Source organism: Zootermopsis nevadensis, unplaced genomic scaffold, assembly GCF_977971745.1.
Source record: "Zootermopsis nevadensis isolate Lab colony 2312 unplaced genomic scaffold, Znev_1.0 Znev_ptg000022l, whole genome shotgun sequence".
Classification (NCBI taxonomy): domain Eukaryota; kingdom Metazoa; phylum Arthropoda; class Insecta; order Blattodea; family Termopsidae; genus Zootermopsis; species Zootermopsis nevadensis.
Genome location: NW_028259154.1, coordinates 8,430,447 through 8,450,393, shown reverse-complemented (window position 1 = coordinate 8,450,393; position 19,947 = coordinate 8,430,447). Strand labels below are relative to the sequence as shown.

At 36.1% G+C, this 19,947-nt stretch overlaps 1 protein-coding gene across 6 annotated transcripts in view; it reads right to left on the bottom strand.

Annotated features, from left to right (window-relative positions):
- LOC110839615 (Eukaryotic translation initiation factor mextil) overlaps positions 1-19,547 on the bottom strand; it is a 39,178-nt gene extending 19,631 nt beyond the window's left edge. For 4 of the 6 annotated variants that reach the window (XM_087354094.1, XM_087354098.1, XM_087354099.1 and 1 more), the window contains exons 1-8: positions 19,382-19,547; positions 15,513-15,640; positions 12,125-12,265; positions 11,863-12,026; positions 8,163-8,379; positions 6,550-6,621; positions 2,640-2,700; positions 2,000-2,139 (exon numbers count right to left, since the gene is read on the bottom strand). In XM_087354094.1, coding sequence (XP_087210220.1) covers positions 2,000-2,139; positions 2,640-2,700; positions 6,550-6,621; positions 8,163-8,379; positions 11,863-12,026; positions 12,125-12,265; positions 15,513-15,633 — 916 coding nt within the window. In that variant the 5' untranslated portion in view covers positions 15,634-15,640; positions 19,382-19,547. Of the gene's footprint in view, positions 1-1,999; positions 2,140-2,639; positions 2,701-6,549; positions 6,622-8,162; positions 8,380-11,862; positions 12,027-12,124; positions 12,266-15,512; positions 15,641-19,205; positions 19,325-19,381 lie in introns of those variants that run through there. The other 2 variants (XM_087354095.1, XM_087354096.1) reach the window with 2 other exon arrangements.
- Between the last annotated feature and the right edge of the window lie 400 nt (positions 19,548-19,947).

Below are 19,947 nucleotides of genomic sequence, written 5' to 3'. Positions count from 1 at the left end.
CCTGTGGAACACCAGAGAGGACCACAAAAGGAGACAAAAGAGTTCCAAAAACGCAAACCTGGGATTGTCTGTTGGTTAAGTAACTACGAAACCAGTGTGCATAACCATCAGAGAGTCCAAAAGCACTGAGCTTGTTGAGTAATAGATTATGAGGGACAAGATCAAATGCACTGCTAAGATCAAAATAAACAGCATCAGCTTGACCCTGGGAGCCAACTATTGGATTAATAAAATCTAGATAGGTTATGAGATTAGTAACTGTAGATTTAGATTTTGTAAAACCATGCTGACAAGGATTTAATTTAGACTTTATGTAATGTGAGATATGATCATAAATAACAAGTTCAAATAATTTGGAAAAAGTATTAAGTATAGAAATGGGTCGGTAGTTACTAACAGTGGCAGAGTTATCTTTTATAAAAACAGGAACTACTGCTGCCTGTTTCCATAAAATAGGGAAATAATTCGGCGTTAAACTTATATTGAAGATGTGCTTGAGAACAGGAACAAAGATCTCCGAACAACCCTTTATAACAAAGCTAGGAATGTCATCAAGTCCGACAGATTTGGAAGGTCTCAGACGACGAATTTCTTTACAAATGTCCAATTCGGAGATAAGGGCTAAAGACAAGAAGTCAGAGGACTCCACAGGGGAAGGGGATACGCCTAAACAAGAGGTACTGTAGACCGTCTGAAAATGCTTAGCAAATGCATCGGCAACAGAATGGGGGTTCAGCCAAATGAGTGCCGTTAACCTCAAGCTGAATACAAGTGGAATTTCTTTTTCTACAAGACACCACGTATTTCAAAAATTGCTTGGGTTGCGACTTTAAATTGTCGTCAATCGACTTCAACCAAATATGTCTGTCAGACTTGATTGTAGCCTTCACTAGCTTGTGATAGAAGGAAAATTTACTATAAAAATAATCAGAGTTATTCTTTTTAAAATGTCTGTAAAATAAATATTTCTTCCAGATGTAGTAGAGTAAGGCACTCGAAAACCAGTGAGGGAATTTTGATTTTCTGATAAACCCGCGGGGAATAGCCTTATCTATAGCATTTAAAACAACCGAGTTCAGGCTAGCGACAGCATCATCGACAGCGGTGATACTGTACATATATGACCAGTCATAACTCCAGAGAATGCTATACAACAGGGTGTAATCCCCAGATGCAAATTTACGGTAGGAAATTTCGGACTTTCTTTTACCTGTTTCCAGGGACAATGGGACATTAATAACAAAAGGTGGGTAGTAAACATCCGGCTTTACAATAAAAGTATCAATAAAGTTAGTACCCAACTCACTGAAGTTCGTAAATACTAGGTCAAGGAGACCACTGCTGCCAACAGTTTCCATGACTTGTCTGAGGTCGAGAAGACACGCGGAGGCATCTCCCTTGAGTTTCCAATAATAATGGCAGTTAGTCAAAACAAGGGGTGTTAAAATCACCCATGAGAATAACCCGAAAATTTTGTGTGTCCAAATTGTTTTCTAGAAATCGAAAGTAATTAGCAACAACTTCAGGTTTAGCATCAGGTGGAAAGTAATGGTTGCCAATGAGTAATTTAGACCATCAAAAGTGGGGAGTTCAACCCATACACATTCTTCGAAAGATTCTAAGTCGTGCCTGCGTTTACAGGCACTTACTCCAGGGGATAAAGCTATTAACACTCCACCTCTACGCGTCTTATTTGTGCATATTCTGTCAGAACGGAAAACAGTGTAACCATCCGGAAATAAATTGTGATCGTAACACGAGTCGTTTAGCCATGTCTCAGTTAAACATAAGATACTATGACCAGAGGACCAGACGCTATCGTAGAATTCGAGTTGCTTGGTTCTGAGACCTCTGACGTTTTGGTAATAAATGTCTAAAGAATTTAAATGCTGTTTTCTAGTAGACATGGAAAAACCACCCGTGCTGACATCACCGGTGCAAGCCATTTATCTGAGTGAAGTATAATAAATATAACTTATCATAATGAAGCATAACTCACCAGGAAATCGATTGCTCTCATCAGATGCGCTACTATTCAGACTACTGCTTGAGCCACCCATGCGTTCCTTGTCAGGCTGCTCTAGGCGTATTGGTGACGCATTCCGTCGGATTGTGTCCTCAATTAGCTGTTTGGCATGGCTGTAACATGAAATATCATGGGCATACACAAAATCCAATGCATAATCTGGTCCTCGGTACAAGATACTTGTTAAACGTTTTTCATCAGTTTTAGGCAGACAAATCAAAACTTGAACCTTAAACTCAAATCACCAACATAATATTAAATTTCATTACACAAAATACAGGTGTTTAAAAAGTCTCCATGGTGTCTTTAAAATACACAAACACTGGGGAAATAAAGGACAAGAAGATGCAGAGACCAAATGAGGGAAGATGATGAAAGTGGAATAGGGAAAAAGTTTCCACAGATACAAGAAAAAGACAGAGAATAATACAAAAGGTTATGTAATGGAATTACCAACTTTGACAGAAACATCTTCACCATAACCAAAGGAACTGCTTTTAAGTAGTGATATTTAAATCCAGTTAAATTTCACTATTCTAATCACAAATATGTGAATAGTATTACATCTATTGTCAAAAGTAAAATATGTTCCTCTTGAAACATTGCTACTTACTTAATCTTTTCTTCACTTGGGCCAGTTATCTGTACCAGGCGTTCCTTCGCTCCCGGATTTACTGGATAAAACCAATCAGAGAAAAAACACAACAATTACTAGGAATCATCACCTTTAACAAGAATGAGCAATATGTATCTGTACACACAAAAATGTTATTTATCAGCTGTGTGCAATAGACAGATTACCGTATTTACCAGTGTATGAAATGCATGCATTATTTTTGGATTTAAAAATTTAAAAATGTAGTACCATATAACACTTTTCGACATAACTTAAACGTAGGTAATGAAAAAAATATGTTGTACAAGATGTCTGAATAGTAGGCAGACAGAGACAGCATTCACTGATGCAGGCAATATTTTGTAACAAAACTTGACTCTGAAGTGAATTTCAAATCTCTCAGTAATTCATATCGCATTAGGGCCCATCTGACCAATCAATAAATTAGTAGCTGCGCGCAGAACATTGGCAGTACAAACCTACCACAATTTGTCGCTCTCTGCTAATGATCATCAACATAACCTAATGAGAATCTAAACCAGCAGTAAAGCAATACCATATAATAATTTATTTGGATTTTAATGTTTCATAGTTCTTCACGGTCATTAGAGGATGAAAGAAAATTGGATGGAAATTTATATTCTGTGCATTTACTTTTCATTAATTAGGTTAATGGGTTTAAACACAGATAGTGTGGCACTCACCATGTGCTCAGCACACTTAGGCTTTAACAACACTGTTACATAACACAAAAAACCGCCCCAATTGTTCTCATCACATTTTTTACTATGGGAATGTGAAATTCGTGAAATGGACGAACACATATTTTGAAACAGTCAAAATTATAGCGTGACTGTTTGCAGTTCTATTGTGACAGTAACAGAAATTGTAAATTTTATAACTGGAAGTGGACACACAACGATACATTTTATGATGCGCAAAACATGGGCTACTTGCTTTCTCCCTCAAATGCTTTGTGACCCTAATTTTAGGAAAGAAATTATAAAACAAATAAGTTATACATGGGTAAATACGGTAATATTTTATGAATTGCGAAGTCTGCATGAAATACAATGCATGTGGTAAAAGAGTTCATGCAGTGACAGACCTGAAATTCAAAGCAAGGAATTGCTTGTTAACATTCTCTCCATGCTGGGCAGAATTCAGGATAAATGTGCACAACTTCAAAGAAAATTATTTTTGCAGAGATGGCTGTCTGCAAAACCTGATTTTAATACTGGGTAAACTGTCTCTTCTACATCAAACATATGTGAATTCAAGCTTAATTCAAATTTCCAACTAAACTATCTCCATGGAGCAGTCCTTCTTAAGCTGCAAGTACACTCAGCTAGTCAAAAAAATTCACTGCCTTTCATGGAACCTGAGGTTCATTACTGTGTTCCCAACAGCATGCTGTAAGTCCCTCGCCTGAGTCCAAACCCCCCTACACTACTTTTCTAAGATCCATTTTAATATTATCATACCATGTATACAACAGTAATAAAAGACCTGAGATGTATTGAAAATATGATAATTACTTTATGACTGTGTATTTGCTGTTGAAGTTATGCAGTGTCAAACTTAATACAGTAAAAAGGTTGTGACCGACAAATCAGATGGCATGTAGTAGGAAGAAATGGCAGTAATTTAATTTATTCAGCACAGCCAGACCCTAATGAGGATTTCAACCAGATGTTACTTTGTGCCAAGCTATTCACTGCATGTACAAGTAAAATGTCTACAATGTAAATCACAGTACATTTGCAAAGCAACTACACAGTCTGTAAATGCAAAGAGAGTTGGCAGATTTGCAAATGATAAACAATTTGATGAATGTAAATTTCCTGCAACTAGAATGAGGTGCCTAAAATAAGAAACTTTTATCCAGGTTTTGCTGTAGGGTTATAAAGGCCATAGCAAATGGTAGGATCATGACAAATTATGAAATGCTTTATGCTTTAAAGAACTACAATAAATAACTTCTGGTAAACTAAATCAACAACACAGCTTTTGTTTGGACCATAAGATCTGTCACTGACAACTTACATACACAAAAAAGTACAAAACTGAACACAATGTTACAGTGATTTGAAGAACTACTTCCAGTTAACTAAAGGATGAATTCTGCAAGGTGACCCAAATACTTTAAGCCATTAGCTTATGCATGTCAAGTCACTGTATGCAGACAGAAAATAAGTGTTGAATATGTACATGTGCGAGATGAGATTCTTTCTTATAACAACAAAATACATTAACAGATTGCATGATGAGTTTCATACTGTTACAAGAAATAAAGTATAAGCTTACTGCTGAGTAAGTAAAGTTAATTCTTTGATCATTACAGTTTTATAGAAGAAAGTGAGACATGTAGTTAAAATGTTTTTAAACAAATCCACACAGAAATAAACAGGACAATCACAAGTCAGTGGATAATGATTGTACATGACACCTAATCAAAACAGTATTCTTGACCTCTGGAAGTCACAGGTGCTTGTCATACATAAATTCTACATATTATTTATCCCTTTTGATTTAATCACTCAGATGAAGTTTAAAATGCAACATCAAATGTGACTTCATGATATTCTGTTTGGTAACAGAAACAAATTTACCTTTCTAACAAGACTAAAATTTTCTGGATTGATCTGTAATGGAAACTTCATCCAATATCAAGGTCTGGAATGTGTGAGCCTTTACCTCACCACTCTCTGAATATCATCATCATATAAGGCTTACAAATGGACAATTTTACCTTTACTAACCAAGTTCTACATTTGCTGAATTGATCTATGACACAAACATACAAAATATATTAGCAGGCAGTTACATTTAATATTCATTACATTAAAAAGTAAAATTAATAAAGAGATTAACTCTGCATTCAAGTAATCTCACAATGCCTGCCTCTGAGGATTTTTATGGTTAAGGGCAAATCATTAACATTTAGCTGTCACCATAACAAAATTTACATTATAGTCTGATGGAAACCTTTAAATCATAAGCTACTTACCACACTGTTACTTGTAATTCATAAAACAGAGAAATTCGTACCTAGTCAGTGTTCCTCAATTTAAGCATTTCCCTCATTCAGAATTTTATTTTGACTGCCCTGTCCTAATGTCTCCATGCTTATTTCCAACACTTGTTTTATACTTAGTATTCAAATCCAGTGTACCTCAACAAAGTGTTAAATTGAGATTTCAGCACATATATTCTACCATTATTGAAAATATACTTTAATTCCTTGCCATAGGTACCCAATTATAGGCCATATCAACAAGCTACTAATTCACTCAAGTAACAATAAAACAAAGTTCACAGCAGTAGTTAAGAAAGGGAGACATTTCAAAGACTTCTCACATCCATACACCTTAAAATAACTTGGCCAATTTAGTTCCATATATGTGAGGAAAAGAAATAATTTGTTTCTTATGAAGATGTCTGCATTGCAGACACCATGATCAGTCAAAAGAGAAATAAATGTTGATGTTAGAAGGAAGCAATCTCAGGCACTGACATTAGTAATTATATTATTTAAACAAATCTTTCAGAAAAAGTTCCAAGAAATATAATCAATTGATTGCTTCTAGCAGAATATCAAACTGTTGTAAGATAAACATAATACTGGGGGACTGATTTGTAATACGAAAGTTAGGTAATTAACTTAAGCCATAATATTATTCTACTCTGACTGTGATGTTTGAATAGACACTAAGCAATATGGACATTCACATAATTAGAAGGCAGTAAACAGTAGTCACAATAGATGTCATGTTAGTTCAACATACACTAGTAGCCAACTCATTCAACAACAATCAATTTATATTAGTCCATGCCACAGAAAACACAATGCAAATTGTTATATAACTCTGGTCAGACCTAAAGCGAGCGTACGTTGGGGTTTTACCTCGCTGAAATGAAATGATGGTCTCGCTCAGCTCCTCAATCATATGAACACGTCGTCCTTTGATGCCCATCACTACACCATATTAAGAAAACATCAAAGTACACTTTTTAAATGAGTCCATCTACACAGTGAAACTTTACTTCAGGATATCCTGATTTCATCTACCTTGTATTTGGACTATAATAGAACTAGATCCTTGCCTGCTTTCCAGCAAAACAGTCAATAAAACTTCTCGGTCCAAATTTCTTTTCGTATGTTGTATTAGTCTAGTTCAAATTAACCTTCATCATCCCTGTATCACATCTTATGTGCAGTCCAGCTCTACACATACTGCTAAACTGTCAACCACAGACAGAAAGGCTGTCTTGCAGCCAAATAGTATGTGGATTTAAATCACTTTTCCCTACATAATAAAGGTTAATAATGTGAAAATACCTTTTGCAATGGGACTGACTTAACTGATTTGTTTTGAAGTAATTTGTATCAAGTAGAATACAAAGATTTCCACTGACAAATGTGAGTTTCCCTTGGACAAATTGTGACAACTATCAAACACGTAGTCCACCCAAATAAGAATACTTTAGTATCAGACCTGAGCGCTAAAGCTGCCTAAACATTGGACCAGAAAGGATTAAAAGGAATTACTTATTTTCTATAAATATATTGAAGAATGAAACATTCACTAATCAATATGCACATACTGAATTTTTCATGAAGTTAAATTCTTTATATTATGGTAGACCAAGTAATAATGAATTTTTATATTAAAATATGCAATCAAATCATACATGAACCTCTCTGTAACACAGATCACCATATGATGCAGAGAACCTTGGTTCTTGACAAGACAATACAGAACATCAACACAACCCACTGTGAGGCTATGTCTCTGAAGAACTGCAGAAACTAATAGGGGTCATTGTCCACCCCCCAGATGATACTGGGGTTAACAAGGAGCAGTGGTGGAATGATACTGACAGAGGAAAACCAAAGGATTAGAAGAAAAACCTGCACCAGTGGCACTATGTCTACCACAAGTTCCATGTGGAAACCCTGGGATCAAACCCAGGCTTCTGTGGTGAGAAGTTGGCAGCTAACTGCCTGTGCTATGGCATGGCCTAACATAAGCCTTAGCTTCTGCATAAAGAGCAAAGACCAAAAATTGTGGTCTGCTTGATTTCACATTAAGGCAAAGAGGTCAAATGCCGGTGTTGCTGTCCTGTAAACACAGATATTAACTCATAAAAAACAAATTCTGAGTATATATCTGAGCTCCCAAAACAAACAAAGCACAGTACACATGACATATTGTAACAAACTAGTTTCATTCATAAAAGTCAAATTACTTTCAATGTAGTGTGTCCTGGGTATCACACAATATCAAAATGCTGAAGATTACAGAAGTTTCACGGTATCTTGCTGCCTCCAGGGTTAAATGAAATGTGATACCCAGACGACTTTACAGTGAAAACTGACCGCTATAAAATCAAAAGTTGTAAATGTATTTCCTTTCAATAATACTACATTATTTCAACTACTTATTAGTAGTTGAATTATAGATACAATGATTTGTCCCAGTATCATAAGGAAAAGAAAAAGCATATGATACTAACCTTTCCCAGAGTCTGAATTGCGGATCACAACCTCATCCTTGCAGTAATTCTTGCCTGGTATCTTGGTTGGCTTGGCAAATTTTCCTGAAGTTTTTATAATCTCACCAGAGCTCAGGAGCAATGCTTGTGATTGTGTCGGGGAGGACGAAGTACCAAGTAAGGGAGACGCCATAGAAAGAAGTGTTGGTGTATCAGGTACTGGCAGCATGTCTTGATTCTACAACAAATACAATCAAAAAGAATGCCAAGTGAACAGCAGTAAATGTTGATATTTTAATTGTGCATTATTCTAAACTACCTTTCTTGCACTAGAACCCACAATTTAAACAGTACTACCACAAATGCCAGCACCTGAACAAGTTCAATCAAATCTACATTAGCAACACTGAACTCTTCAACACCACCACAGAAAGTCACAAGCAATTCAATATCTAATGCTTGTCATAAAATTTCAAAACCCACTTCCACCATTCATACTAAGGTTTTCAAGCAATGTTGGCTTTGTTTGTTGTTTAAGCAAGGTCGTTATCCACTATTTTTGCTTATGTTTTTTTCCTCTTCCTTTACTACTCATAATACATGCTGAGCTGCAGATAACAGAAATGCTCTCCTTCAAAAAATGTTTTATGCCACAGATTAATCTGAATCAATCTCCACCTTCTTGATATGTCATGCTTAAATGTGAATTCAAGTTGCAGCCAAACACTTTTAACAATTTTCATATGTGTTTCATTATGAAATAACACTTTTAGTTTCACATGGAGTTACTGCACAATTTTTAACATGTTTCATTATGAAATAATTGTAAAAAAACACAATATTTCAGATTAACTTTTAAGTTATTACTAAAGGTTTCATTAAAGTACCTAGTTTCTGGTACAATTTTAACTTACTTCCAAACTACAATGATTAAACTTATGTCAAATAGGATCAAGTTACTTAAATCACTTGAATAATGTACACACTAACAGGACCATACTTACACATCTTTGGGCCCAAGGCCCTAAGCTATTGCGGGGCCCCCTTTAAAGATACCAGAGTGAGTGTGTGTGTGTGTAAAAAGTAAAGTAAAGTTTGTCCCACTATACGCCATGTAGGCGTTTGGGGTGAGTGGAGGTATAGCTCCTCTCTTCCTTGACCTCGGCACTAGATGGGGGTGAGTGGTCAGCATGAGTGTGTGTGTGTGTGTGTGTGTGTGTATAAATATATATAAAGCATACATATATATATAATCAGAAAAAAAAACAATTATTTTAACCAATCTGTTTGAAGACAAATGTTGTAATACTGCGAAATATAAAGAACTATACTAAACTAAACTCTGTGTCGCAATAGCCTGTGAGGGTATGATGGCCAGCCATACGGCCTTGGGGGTTCATCATGTGGTCAGTGCAACGACTACCATTGCCGTGTTTCTGACTTTCATGACCAGCGTCCGCTACTCTTTCAAAAGTAGTTCATTTCACATCCTCTTTTTGTAAAAAAAATACCGTCTTTATCAGAGCCATGCAAAAGGGGGGGGGGGCTGCGCTGAGTGCGGCGTACTGGGGCTCCGATCAATAAAGCACAAAACGTTTAATATTTTTAATTAGAAATAATAATATAATTTTTTCATTGGTTGCCACAGAAATACAGAAACCTCCACACAATAAGACAAAAGGAAATATTTGGGGTGGCCAGGTCTCCCAACTTGGTTCACTCATTGCAACGCGATTTAATATTTTATCTCAAATAAGTAAGGGGTCGCCGATTTCTTCTTGAACCCGGGCCTGAAGTACTTTTGCATGACCCTGATATTTATCATTGTAATTTGTATGTAGTAAAATTTGTGATTCTTTTTACTTTTGTCAAAATTAACTTTATTGGGGGCCCCAGGCTGGTGCCTAAGTATGGCCCTGCCCACAAAGTTAGGCAGACTTCTCCCAAATTATCCTGTAAGAGATGTCAAACATATCCATCTTCCAAGGAGCTGAGGACTGTAACAAAGCTGTGCATTGCCATCATCTTCCAAACCTGAAACTTCATGTTATCTTTCTCACCCAATCACATCATTCAAAAATGGGAAGTACAGAGCAGTAAAAAATGGCAGTGTTCAGCTCAAAATATTTAGATGTTTAAAGAGAATCAACAAAAAGAGTTGCTAGCTGTAAATAGCAATTTTTTTGTCTATGTTAAATACCCATTTACAGTAACTAGAATTTTAAGACCAGCATCAAATTAGTCATAGACTGACAGCTTTCTGTACTCAGAGGATATCCCCCCATCCACAGTTACATAAGTTCATGGTACATGGTGTTACTTGAGAACTTTATAATCACTCTATTTATCAAGAAATTCCCAGCTTGTATTCAACCTAAAGGTCCATAAGGGTCTGCCACTGGAACTTATCCTGGGTCTGCTAAATTCACTCCATGCCCTCACAACCTATATTTATTAAAATATAGAGTAAGCAAACCAACAACTATTAACACTATAATAAGACACTATTGCCATACGCGTTTCGACCTCAAGAGGTCACCATCAGTGGCATCAGGGAAATTAATACATTTAGTCAAATGGTTCAAACTGGATTCAGAATTAAAATTGAAAAGGGTATTTGACAAAATATTTGAAGTGACACTGCACTAGATGCTGTTACTCACAGAAGTAGAACTTGCACTTAGCTATTGATCCCGTGTTCGGTGGCTGTAGCTGGTCTCGGCGAGCGAGTAATTTTTGTTTTCGTATGCTGTTACAGCCCAAAGATTTGGTTTACAATAATCTACAGCACCTGCTACAAACTAATGGGACACAAACAAACTACTTGGTCAAATATGAGACTGGTGAATTGCAAGTGATCTACTAATAGGCTCTGATTGCAAGCTATTTAAGCAAATGAGTTGATCATGCATAATTTATGATGATCCTTCTACAGGCTATCAAGGAATAAGCCTAGAAGTAAATGTAGACAAAACTAAATACATGGGCATAATACAGGATCATCATCAACAATGGAAGAACATAATTATAAGTAACACATCATTTTTAGATGTTTCAAAATTTAAGTATCTGGGAACAACAATAAATAGGGAAAAAAGTCCATGATGAAATTAGGAGTAGAATACATTCAAGAAATGCTTATTTTCATTCAATTCAAAAACTGCTATCATCTTGTTTACTATCCAAACACTGAAGATCAGGATATATAAAACAATAATTTTGCTGGATGTCTTGTATGGTTGTCAAACATGGCCTCTTACTTTGAAGGAAGAACGTAGATTACAACTGTATGTAAACAGAGTTCTCAAGAGGATATCTGGACTGAAGAGGGATGAAATAAGTAGAGAACTTAGAATACTGCACAACGAGGAGCTGCGCAAATTGTATGGGTTATATAGCACAGTGAGGATAGTGAAATCTAGGAGGCTATGGCGGGCTAGACATGTAGCATGCATGGGGGGGGGGGGGGGAAGGGGTGCATATAGGATTTTGGTAGGTAATCCTGGAAAACGACCACTGAACAGACCAAGAAGGAGATGAGAGGATAACATCAAGATGGATCTTAGGTAAGTGGGCTGTGAGGATGGCAAATTGATGGAGTTGCCTCAGGGTTCGGTGGCAGGCTTTGGTGTTGTTGGTGTTGAACCTGTGGGTTTTGCTACCAGGGAGTTAGTTAGTTAATTTATGATGATGATAATGATAACAGTAACTGAAAATTTACCTCGATTGAAGTCTTTGCCTTGTAGTATGCTATAAGATTGTCACATCCCTGCCAGTTGGAAGCTCGCAGTTCAATGGCTTCCAACAAATGGACTCTAGACAGGTAATCCAGACGTTCATCTCTGCACCCATTACGAAATGCTACAAATATCCTATCCAGCTGATCTGATACAGAAGGAAATGCATAAGCTCATTTTATGTTATTACCATCAACATACTGCTCAACGTGTAACAAATTAATTGACCTAGGGTGTTAACTGTACCTTTATAAATTGTTTCCAGCTGTTGTCCAAACAGCTTCAGGCTGTTACATATTGATATGATGTTTACACGCAGCATTTGATCAAAATTGGCATTTGCTAAGTGCATTGAGACACTGTCAGCTAGGGCCATAATGTCCTCAACTGGAAGAAAAGCATATATTTATGTCAATATTCATACAACATATAAATGCATAAGGGACATGTCCACTGTCCAAAAGTTTCAATGAACATTTCTACATGTCATCATTCAATGGCACCACAGAAATAATCTATAAATTCAGAAAGGTAAACATATCCATACCATACACTTTTAAGCTGTGATGATTGTTTTTCTGACTAACACAAGTGATGGCAGCTCAGTTTTGGATGCTTCTGTGCATCCATCTTCACATGTCTCTGTCAGCTAGTCAGCTTAAGTCACTTGCTGTATGCTAGCTCAGGTAATCAGTGTTTAAGGTATTCAGTTACTTCAAGCATGAAGCAGACACCACCATGCCAGTCCACACAAAGCGCAAGAATTTACTGTTAAGGCATGCAATATAAGCACTGGAAGTGTGCAAAGAATTATTAGTGATGGCAATGTATTTTGCTCTTTCTGCATGGCACTGTCTTCATTCCTGTTGTTAATTTATAGCTATTATTAAAATGTTTTGGTCAGTCTCTAAACACACAATATCCATATGCAAAGTGGTATCTTAAAAAATTGCAGTGCTCAAATGTGAGCAAAGGGGGAGCTACATCTTAAGACCTCAAAAGAAGTAACCCAATAAATTTACAGAATAAAATATTCTTCATTATTTAAACTTACATTAATGCCATATTTCCATTTTCTTTATTTAATAGTGTTAGCACAATGTGCAGATGTATACCACCATAATTATTACACATATACACATCAACAATACTTAATTTCAATTTCATCCAAAATTTCTGTACTTAAGATATTTGTTGTACATGTTCCCTAGGAACAAATTAAATTCATGGCCAAACAAGTATGCATCACTTTATTGAGAACTTGCATTCTTAAAATGCCTTAACTTTGAATTGTGGTAATTGACAATGAAACATCTAAGCCAATTACAATAACTCGAAATTACATATGAACATAAAAGAAAACTTGAATGGATAAAATTAGGAAGCAAACAGTAAGAATTAATTTTGGTGTTAAATTACTTAAAGAAATTCCAGAAAGTTCATATTTTAGATAGTAAAGACATGTAAATAAGATGAACTGAAACATTACCTTAGACCACATGAATATCTAGACAAAAATTGGGAACAATGTATTCAGAATATATTGAAGGAAAATAAGTAGGATGGAATGAATGTAAAATCCACACCAAGAAAACTGGAGTGCTCTTTACAACACACACTCACCAAGAGAACTGGCCAATAGAATCAACTTAGTAAAAAACATACTTAAAGACTAATTTTCATTAAACTGAAATTTGTTTTTTGGTAATGTCTCTTGGGATGACAACAGAGCTCTGACCCACTGAAGCCAAGGAGTGAGGAATCATGCTGATGGCTGCAAGGCACTGAAATAGTGATGACAGTGTCACTAATCATCCCCTTGGAATACCAAGCAGCACCTCATCATATTCCTACCTTTCACTTATATGGGGAAGTAAACCAAGGGGAGGGGATATAAGCAGACTCCATACACAATAATGGGGGGGAGTAAAAAAATTTTACCATGAAATTCATTCAAATTAATTCACACCATAGAAGACACCTGCTTTGGGAAAGATAGTCACAGCACTTATTCAGGAACCCCAGGTTCATGGGGGCCAAAAAACAGGATTAAGTGGAACTATGGGAATAAATTCTCCACTGAACTCTTTGATACCCACTGGTTTTATCAGGAATCAGAGTAATGCATTATCTCTGCAGGAGCTCAGTTTCAGGGACATAACAAAGGTAATAACTACATACATGACTGGAGGAAGTGAAAAGGAACTCATAGCAAACTCAGCATACCTTCTCTATGATACACATGAACCGCCAACCATGATGATGAGATATATTACTTGCTACTGTAGTAGCACAAGAAAGCTACTCATCATCACTGCTTGTGATGCCAATGTACATTATATCATGTGAAAGAACAACAGAACCAACTAAAGAGGAGAAAGCTTAATGAAATATTTGGTAATTTGAAACCCGAGTATTTTCACTCAACACAACAAACCTGCATTTGAACAATTAGCAGTAGCAATTTGTTTAACACCAGGGACCAAAAAAGGAGGAAACCTAAAGAATGAATGGGATGTACTGAAGGGCCCTTACTGTCAGATACCTTCATATGCTTTCACATACAGCAGAAAACTGACAGAGCTAATTTTAATAACTCCACAAAAACCAAAGACAAGACCTAAGAGTAAATATTAAAGTTATGCCACAAACCAATGGCTGGGTGCAGGATAAAGAGTTGGATGTCATCAGTTGCAACAGGTCACCTTATCACTGAAACTGTCCATCCAGCAGGACTGCTCATTTTCCAAGGAATGTGCCTTGGTGGAATAAAGAATTGTGGCCTGACAGTAAAAAAAGAAGGCTATTTAACAGGGAGAAAAGAGCAGGTAAATGGATGCTTCTGGAATATGGAATAATGATGATCCTCATAGAAGAGGTACTATAAAGAGGTTGAAGATGAACCAAGCAGTGTCACTTATGAAAATCATGGCAAAACATGTTACCAGCAGAATAAGCAAGGTACCTGATGGTCAGTATACTCAGACTGGAATGGAGACTCTGGAAGAATTACACAGGGTCCATTTTCTAGATTCAAATGTGACTAATCAGTAGATTGACAAGGACAACCATTCCTGGATGTACAGAAAAACAAAGATAAGAGGGAAGCTGGAATATGTTCAGATGGGTTATCAACTAATCAAAGTTCAAATGAACCAATAAAAACATTTGAACCATTTAAGCTGGCAGGGAGAGATGAAATTGTAGCTGCATTTCTGCAGCAAGTGAAAGAGCAATTACAGCAGCCTCACACCTGTGCTGCATATTTAAAGACTGGGAAACAGAATTCATTTCTAAGGATCAAGACATGTGAATATGACACTTATACCAAGACTAAAAATAAATTAATACACTGAACACACATCATCCAATCAGTCTAAAAGGTGAATTTGGGTAAAGAATAAAAGAGTCTGATATGCCTTCTGCTATTCCAGTGTATGCACTACTAGAAGAGATGTCAAAAATGTAAATAGCAAAGATAAACAAAGACTATGCATGCAAACATAATGTGGGAGAAAATTCATACAGATAGTGTAGAAGTCTTCAGACATTGACCTATCCAAGAAAAATAAAATGCCTGGAACCTCCTGACAGAGGATGAAAAATGGTTTAATACACCAATCATTCCACTTGCCAGAATTTAGTCTGCCATCAATGGTGGAAAGGCGATTAGAGTTCCCTGAAATCTTCAGAGGACGAGGTTTCTCCAGCTTCTTCACATTTCTCGTTAACCGTGTCAAATTTGGTGCAGCCATTTAGAACCTGTAACATTAAAAATTATGATAAAAGTTCACTGATTACCAAAAAACTAATGCCCACTGGGGTTATTATGTTCACTGTTATGTTCCATGCACATTAGAGACATCAGAGTCCATTATCACATTGTCTGTTGGTGATGAACATCATGGCATTTAATTATACCGCAGAAAATGTTGCTTGTCAGACAATGCAAGATGACCTGGTAACACTTCTTTTGCTGCCATCTTTCAATGACAGTCTACAGACCAACACTTACACAGCATACTGACATTTTATCTCATAAGACTGCAGTCCTGCTCCTGCCATTTTGTTTGGACATACATGATTTTATCCTGTAACTTTTTTGACCTTCAAGGTGCTCTATAAACAGTTCTAATGTTCTGTGTTGTAACACAAGGCATAAACTGTAACAAATTATAATGCTACCTGTAAATGTAAGTAGTCTTTCCAGTTCCACACAGCAAGAAACCTTCCAGATTCTATTTAGTCCAAGTGCTAACATATACAAAGAAACTACACACTAACTAAATCTCAAATAAAACATACTGCTATGGCAGAAATCTTGAATGAGGAAGTGAGACTTCACTGTCTGTTATGTTGGGGGGGGGGGGTGTAATATTCCTCTAAAATTAGTTATTTCTGTCACTGTGCAAAACACATGAATCAACAGTGCTTCATAAACTATCTTTAACCCTTCAGAGCATCTTATATTATGCTTAGTTGTGTGTGTCTGTCTGTTTCTGTGTGTGTGTGTGGGAATACCACTGAGGTTCTATGATCTATATACTCAGATAAATTATTCTGTCTTGTATTTTACTCTTACTGGATTTTGTCATCATCTTTTATTTACAAAAGTGGCTAAAACTTCATAGTAAAAAATGTGGTTAATATCAGACCAAATTTAGCATTTAAAATGTAGAGTTATCTCTATCCATAAGAACCATCTCATTAAATATGTGAGTTGTATGGAGAGGAAGGTCCACATGTTCTACGCTCAACACTAGATGAAGGTGACTGATTCACTCTTTTTTCCTTTGTGAGCAGTTGGCTAGGCCCCTTTGTCTTTTCAGAAAGATAGTAAATGGCTCAATATGACAATATACTAAATAAAAAAATTTAAAAAAGTTTCATAAAACCTCTGAGTAACTGCAAAAGAAAGGCAACAGCCATCTGATACAAACACATAAATAAACAGTCAACTGCATGTAAAAAGTTTATGGTACCATTCATCATATTCCATGGTGCAATATCCAAAATGTATATAAAATTGTTCAACTGAAGAAAGAAACAGCACTTACTATAATAAAGGTGTAGACATACTGACACAACATGAAACCAGACACCTCATCCACACTATTTCCCAATAATAACCTATGTAGAGAATTCTGTACAGATTCTACAGTAATTAAAATTGTAGTGAACAATAAAATATGTGCACATAGGTATACAACCACCAATTTCAAAGTTGTCTTTGCCCTCATGTCTGCAAAAGAAAAGTCTTGTGACCACACTTATGAAAGATGCAAAGTTTGCTATAAACTTAAACTTGCAATTGTAAAAAGTTTGAGCATGTTTATTTCTGGATGAGCTAAGTAATGTATACAGTAGGTCAGAATGAGTAAAGTGTTTGTTTTCATACAGTATTTATATTCTGAGTGCTGATAATATTTGGAGACGTATTTTATTAATCATCATTAAGTCTGAATTAATATATGATGAGCTGGAAGATTTTATTCAAAACAAGAATATGTGCGCCTCACCAAATACCAATGGAATCAAGTCAAGAAAGATGAGGACGGGAGGTGGCAAGCATAGGGGAGTTGAAAAATGCATACAAAATATGCTCGAAAAACCTGAAGGTAAAAGACAATTTGGAAAGCCAAGGCATGCAAGGGAAAATGATATCCAAATGAATTTAAACAAAATACAGTAGAAGGGAATGGACCAGATTCATATGACAGGAACCAATGGCAGACTCATATAAAAATGGTAAGAAACCTTTGGGTTCCACAAGAAATGGGATATTTCTTTATTCACTGCATGACTATTACTCAAAAATAAAATAAAAATCTGCTCCATGTAGTTACAGGTGTAAAAGGTCAGAATACATTTCTGGTTCCTCTAGTGATAAAATTACCTAACCTAATCTAACAAAACCACATCTAGAAAAGAAAGAAATACTGTGAGAACAAATGTCCTGGAACATACAATGTTCTACCTGAGAACTACAAATATGCAAAATCAAACATCAATCAACCATATAACCCATAAATTCCTTGTGTATAACACCTTATATGAAAATTCTGAATGAATGTATAGCCCTAGCATTAAAGCACTGCCAGTTTTAAATGCTAACAACATGCTAAGCTAAGATAAGTTATATAATCTGGTCAAAAACTGAATATAGCATTCCAAAACAAAAGACTGCAATTGAAGACTTTACTTTTGTCCTATGTTAACATAAATTAAAACGAAGTGATGGTACAGGACAAGGCAGAGCAAAGCTGTATGCATTTTGCACAAAGAATCTTGGGAAATCAGTGTGAAAATCAGTGTTATCAACAAGAGGCCTACCAATGTGCTCTGTGAAGCCTGCATATATCTACTGTAAAACTGTGTCATCATATATGATGAAAAATAGTTACCTGGTACAAGGAAATATGCTCTGTTAAGCTATTGATATTGAGCAGTACATATCATTGTGACCAAGTGATTAATTTAATGAAGAACCTCATGTGTCTTACTGATAAGCACATGGAGGGATGCTTGCAAACTGTACCAACATTAAATTAAACCTGATATTAAAAGATAAACAAGCAAAAGCGGTTAACTAGTTGCAATTGTAAGAAAGTTAGATTTTACATTGTTAATAAGTGACGTGAAGTTTCAATAAATTGTAATTTACAACCTTGCAGCCTGCAAGTCAATAAGCAAGGATCAATGTAGCCCTTGGTCTAGAAAAGGTTCAGAATACCTGAACTATTAGAACTCATGTTGCATCATTCCTACTGTAAATGTATGCTGCTACAAGAAGTAAAAGCAGATTTTAACAACTCAAAAGGTACTGTCTTTGTTCTTCAAATAATATGGGACCAACTTCTGATAAAAAGATATACCTATACAAAATACATGCGGACAGGTTGGTTGTAAAAAACCAATGTCAACATTAAAGAATACTGAGAAAACTGAAAGAGAAAGTAAACAAAGATGATGCTGTATGTTGCTCATACGAACAAGATGCTGTTTCTGGTGTTCAGTAGGCTGTCAAAAATTATTCAAAATATTAAAAAGGTTGTGTTGTTACTGGGTCTTTCACAGTTCATAACATGAAATATATGCGTGGTGTACTTTGAAATTAGGCCATCACGTTATTTTACAAATGCAAATGGGAAAATGAACGTGGTAACTGAATTAACTATCTATATTTACATTCCCAATTCTGCATAATTTATTCTAAAATTCTGTACATATAGTACAGTTGTTTGTACTGTTCTGTTAACTTTTATCGTCTATTCTATTCTATAACTCGAGCAATACAGAAATATGTGTAGTATAAAAGATTGTGTACTTTTCATAAGACTCTACGAGGGATAAATACACTATTTTTGACGTCCAACACTGTATTGTTCACACCATCGCCCAATCACAATTACAACTGTAAAGGAATGGCAGTGTTGGACACCAACTAAAACGTTGGGGGGACATTTCGTAAGCCACAAACTTGAAAACATCTGCAACACACACCTGAAAGTTTCGTTTCTTCTCGCTATGGCTTCTTTTATTTTGTTATTGGCCTACGGCCATTGATATACACCACAGATGAAAGCCACGAACATACAGGCCCTCCCGATATGTTCCTATCCAAAACACATTTTTTGAGATCGGTAACAATTAGTTACAAGTTGGCAACGCACTTGGCGTCGGACGTCACGTTTGTATTTTGCTTCCATCTATCCACAGCTATACTAAACCTATACCAGCAAACAGACGGTAAAATCGAGGAACCCACAGATAACGAGGGCAAAGTCGGCAATAACGTTTACAGCCATCCAATTACCTAACCCTGAAAACCCCCCATTAACACTACAAATTTCCTAGTAATTCCAAAACCATTGCCCAGTAAGCTGCCATCCCATCCGTTTTTGCAATTAAAATGTCATGATCATATTCATCAAGTATTAGGCCAAGTGGACTGTTACGGTTTCATTCCATCTTTTTACCGGTCTTCCCAGGTTTCTCTTTCCATTCGATCTGTAGTTCAGAAGTTGGTTTGGGACTATCAGAGTCCATTCTTTCAACGTGATCTTTTC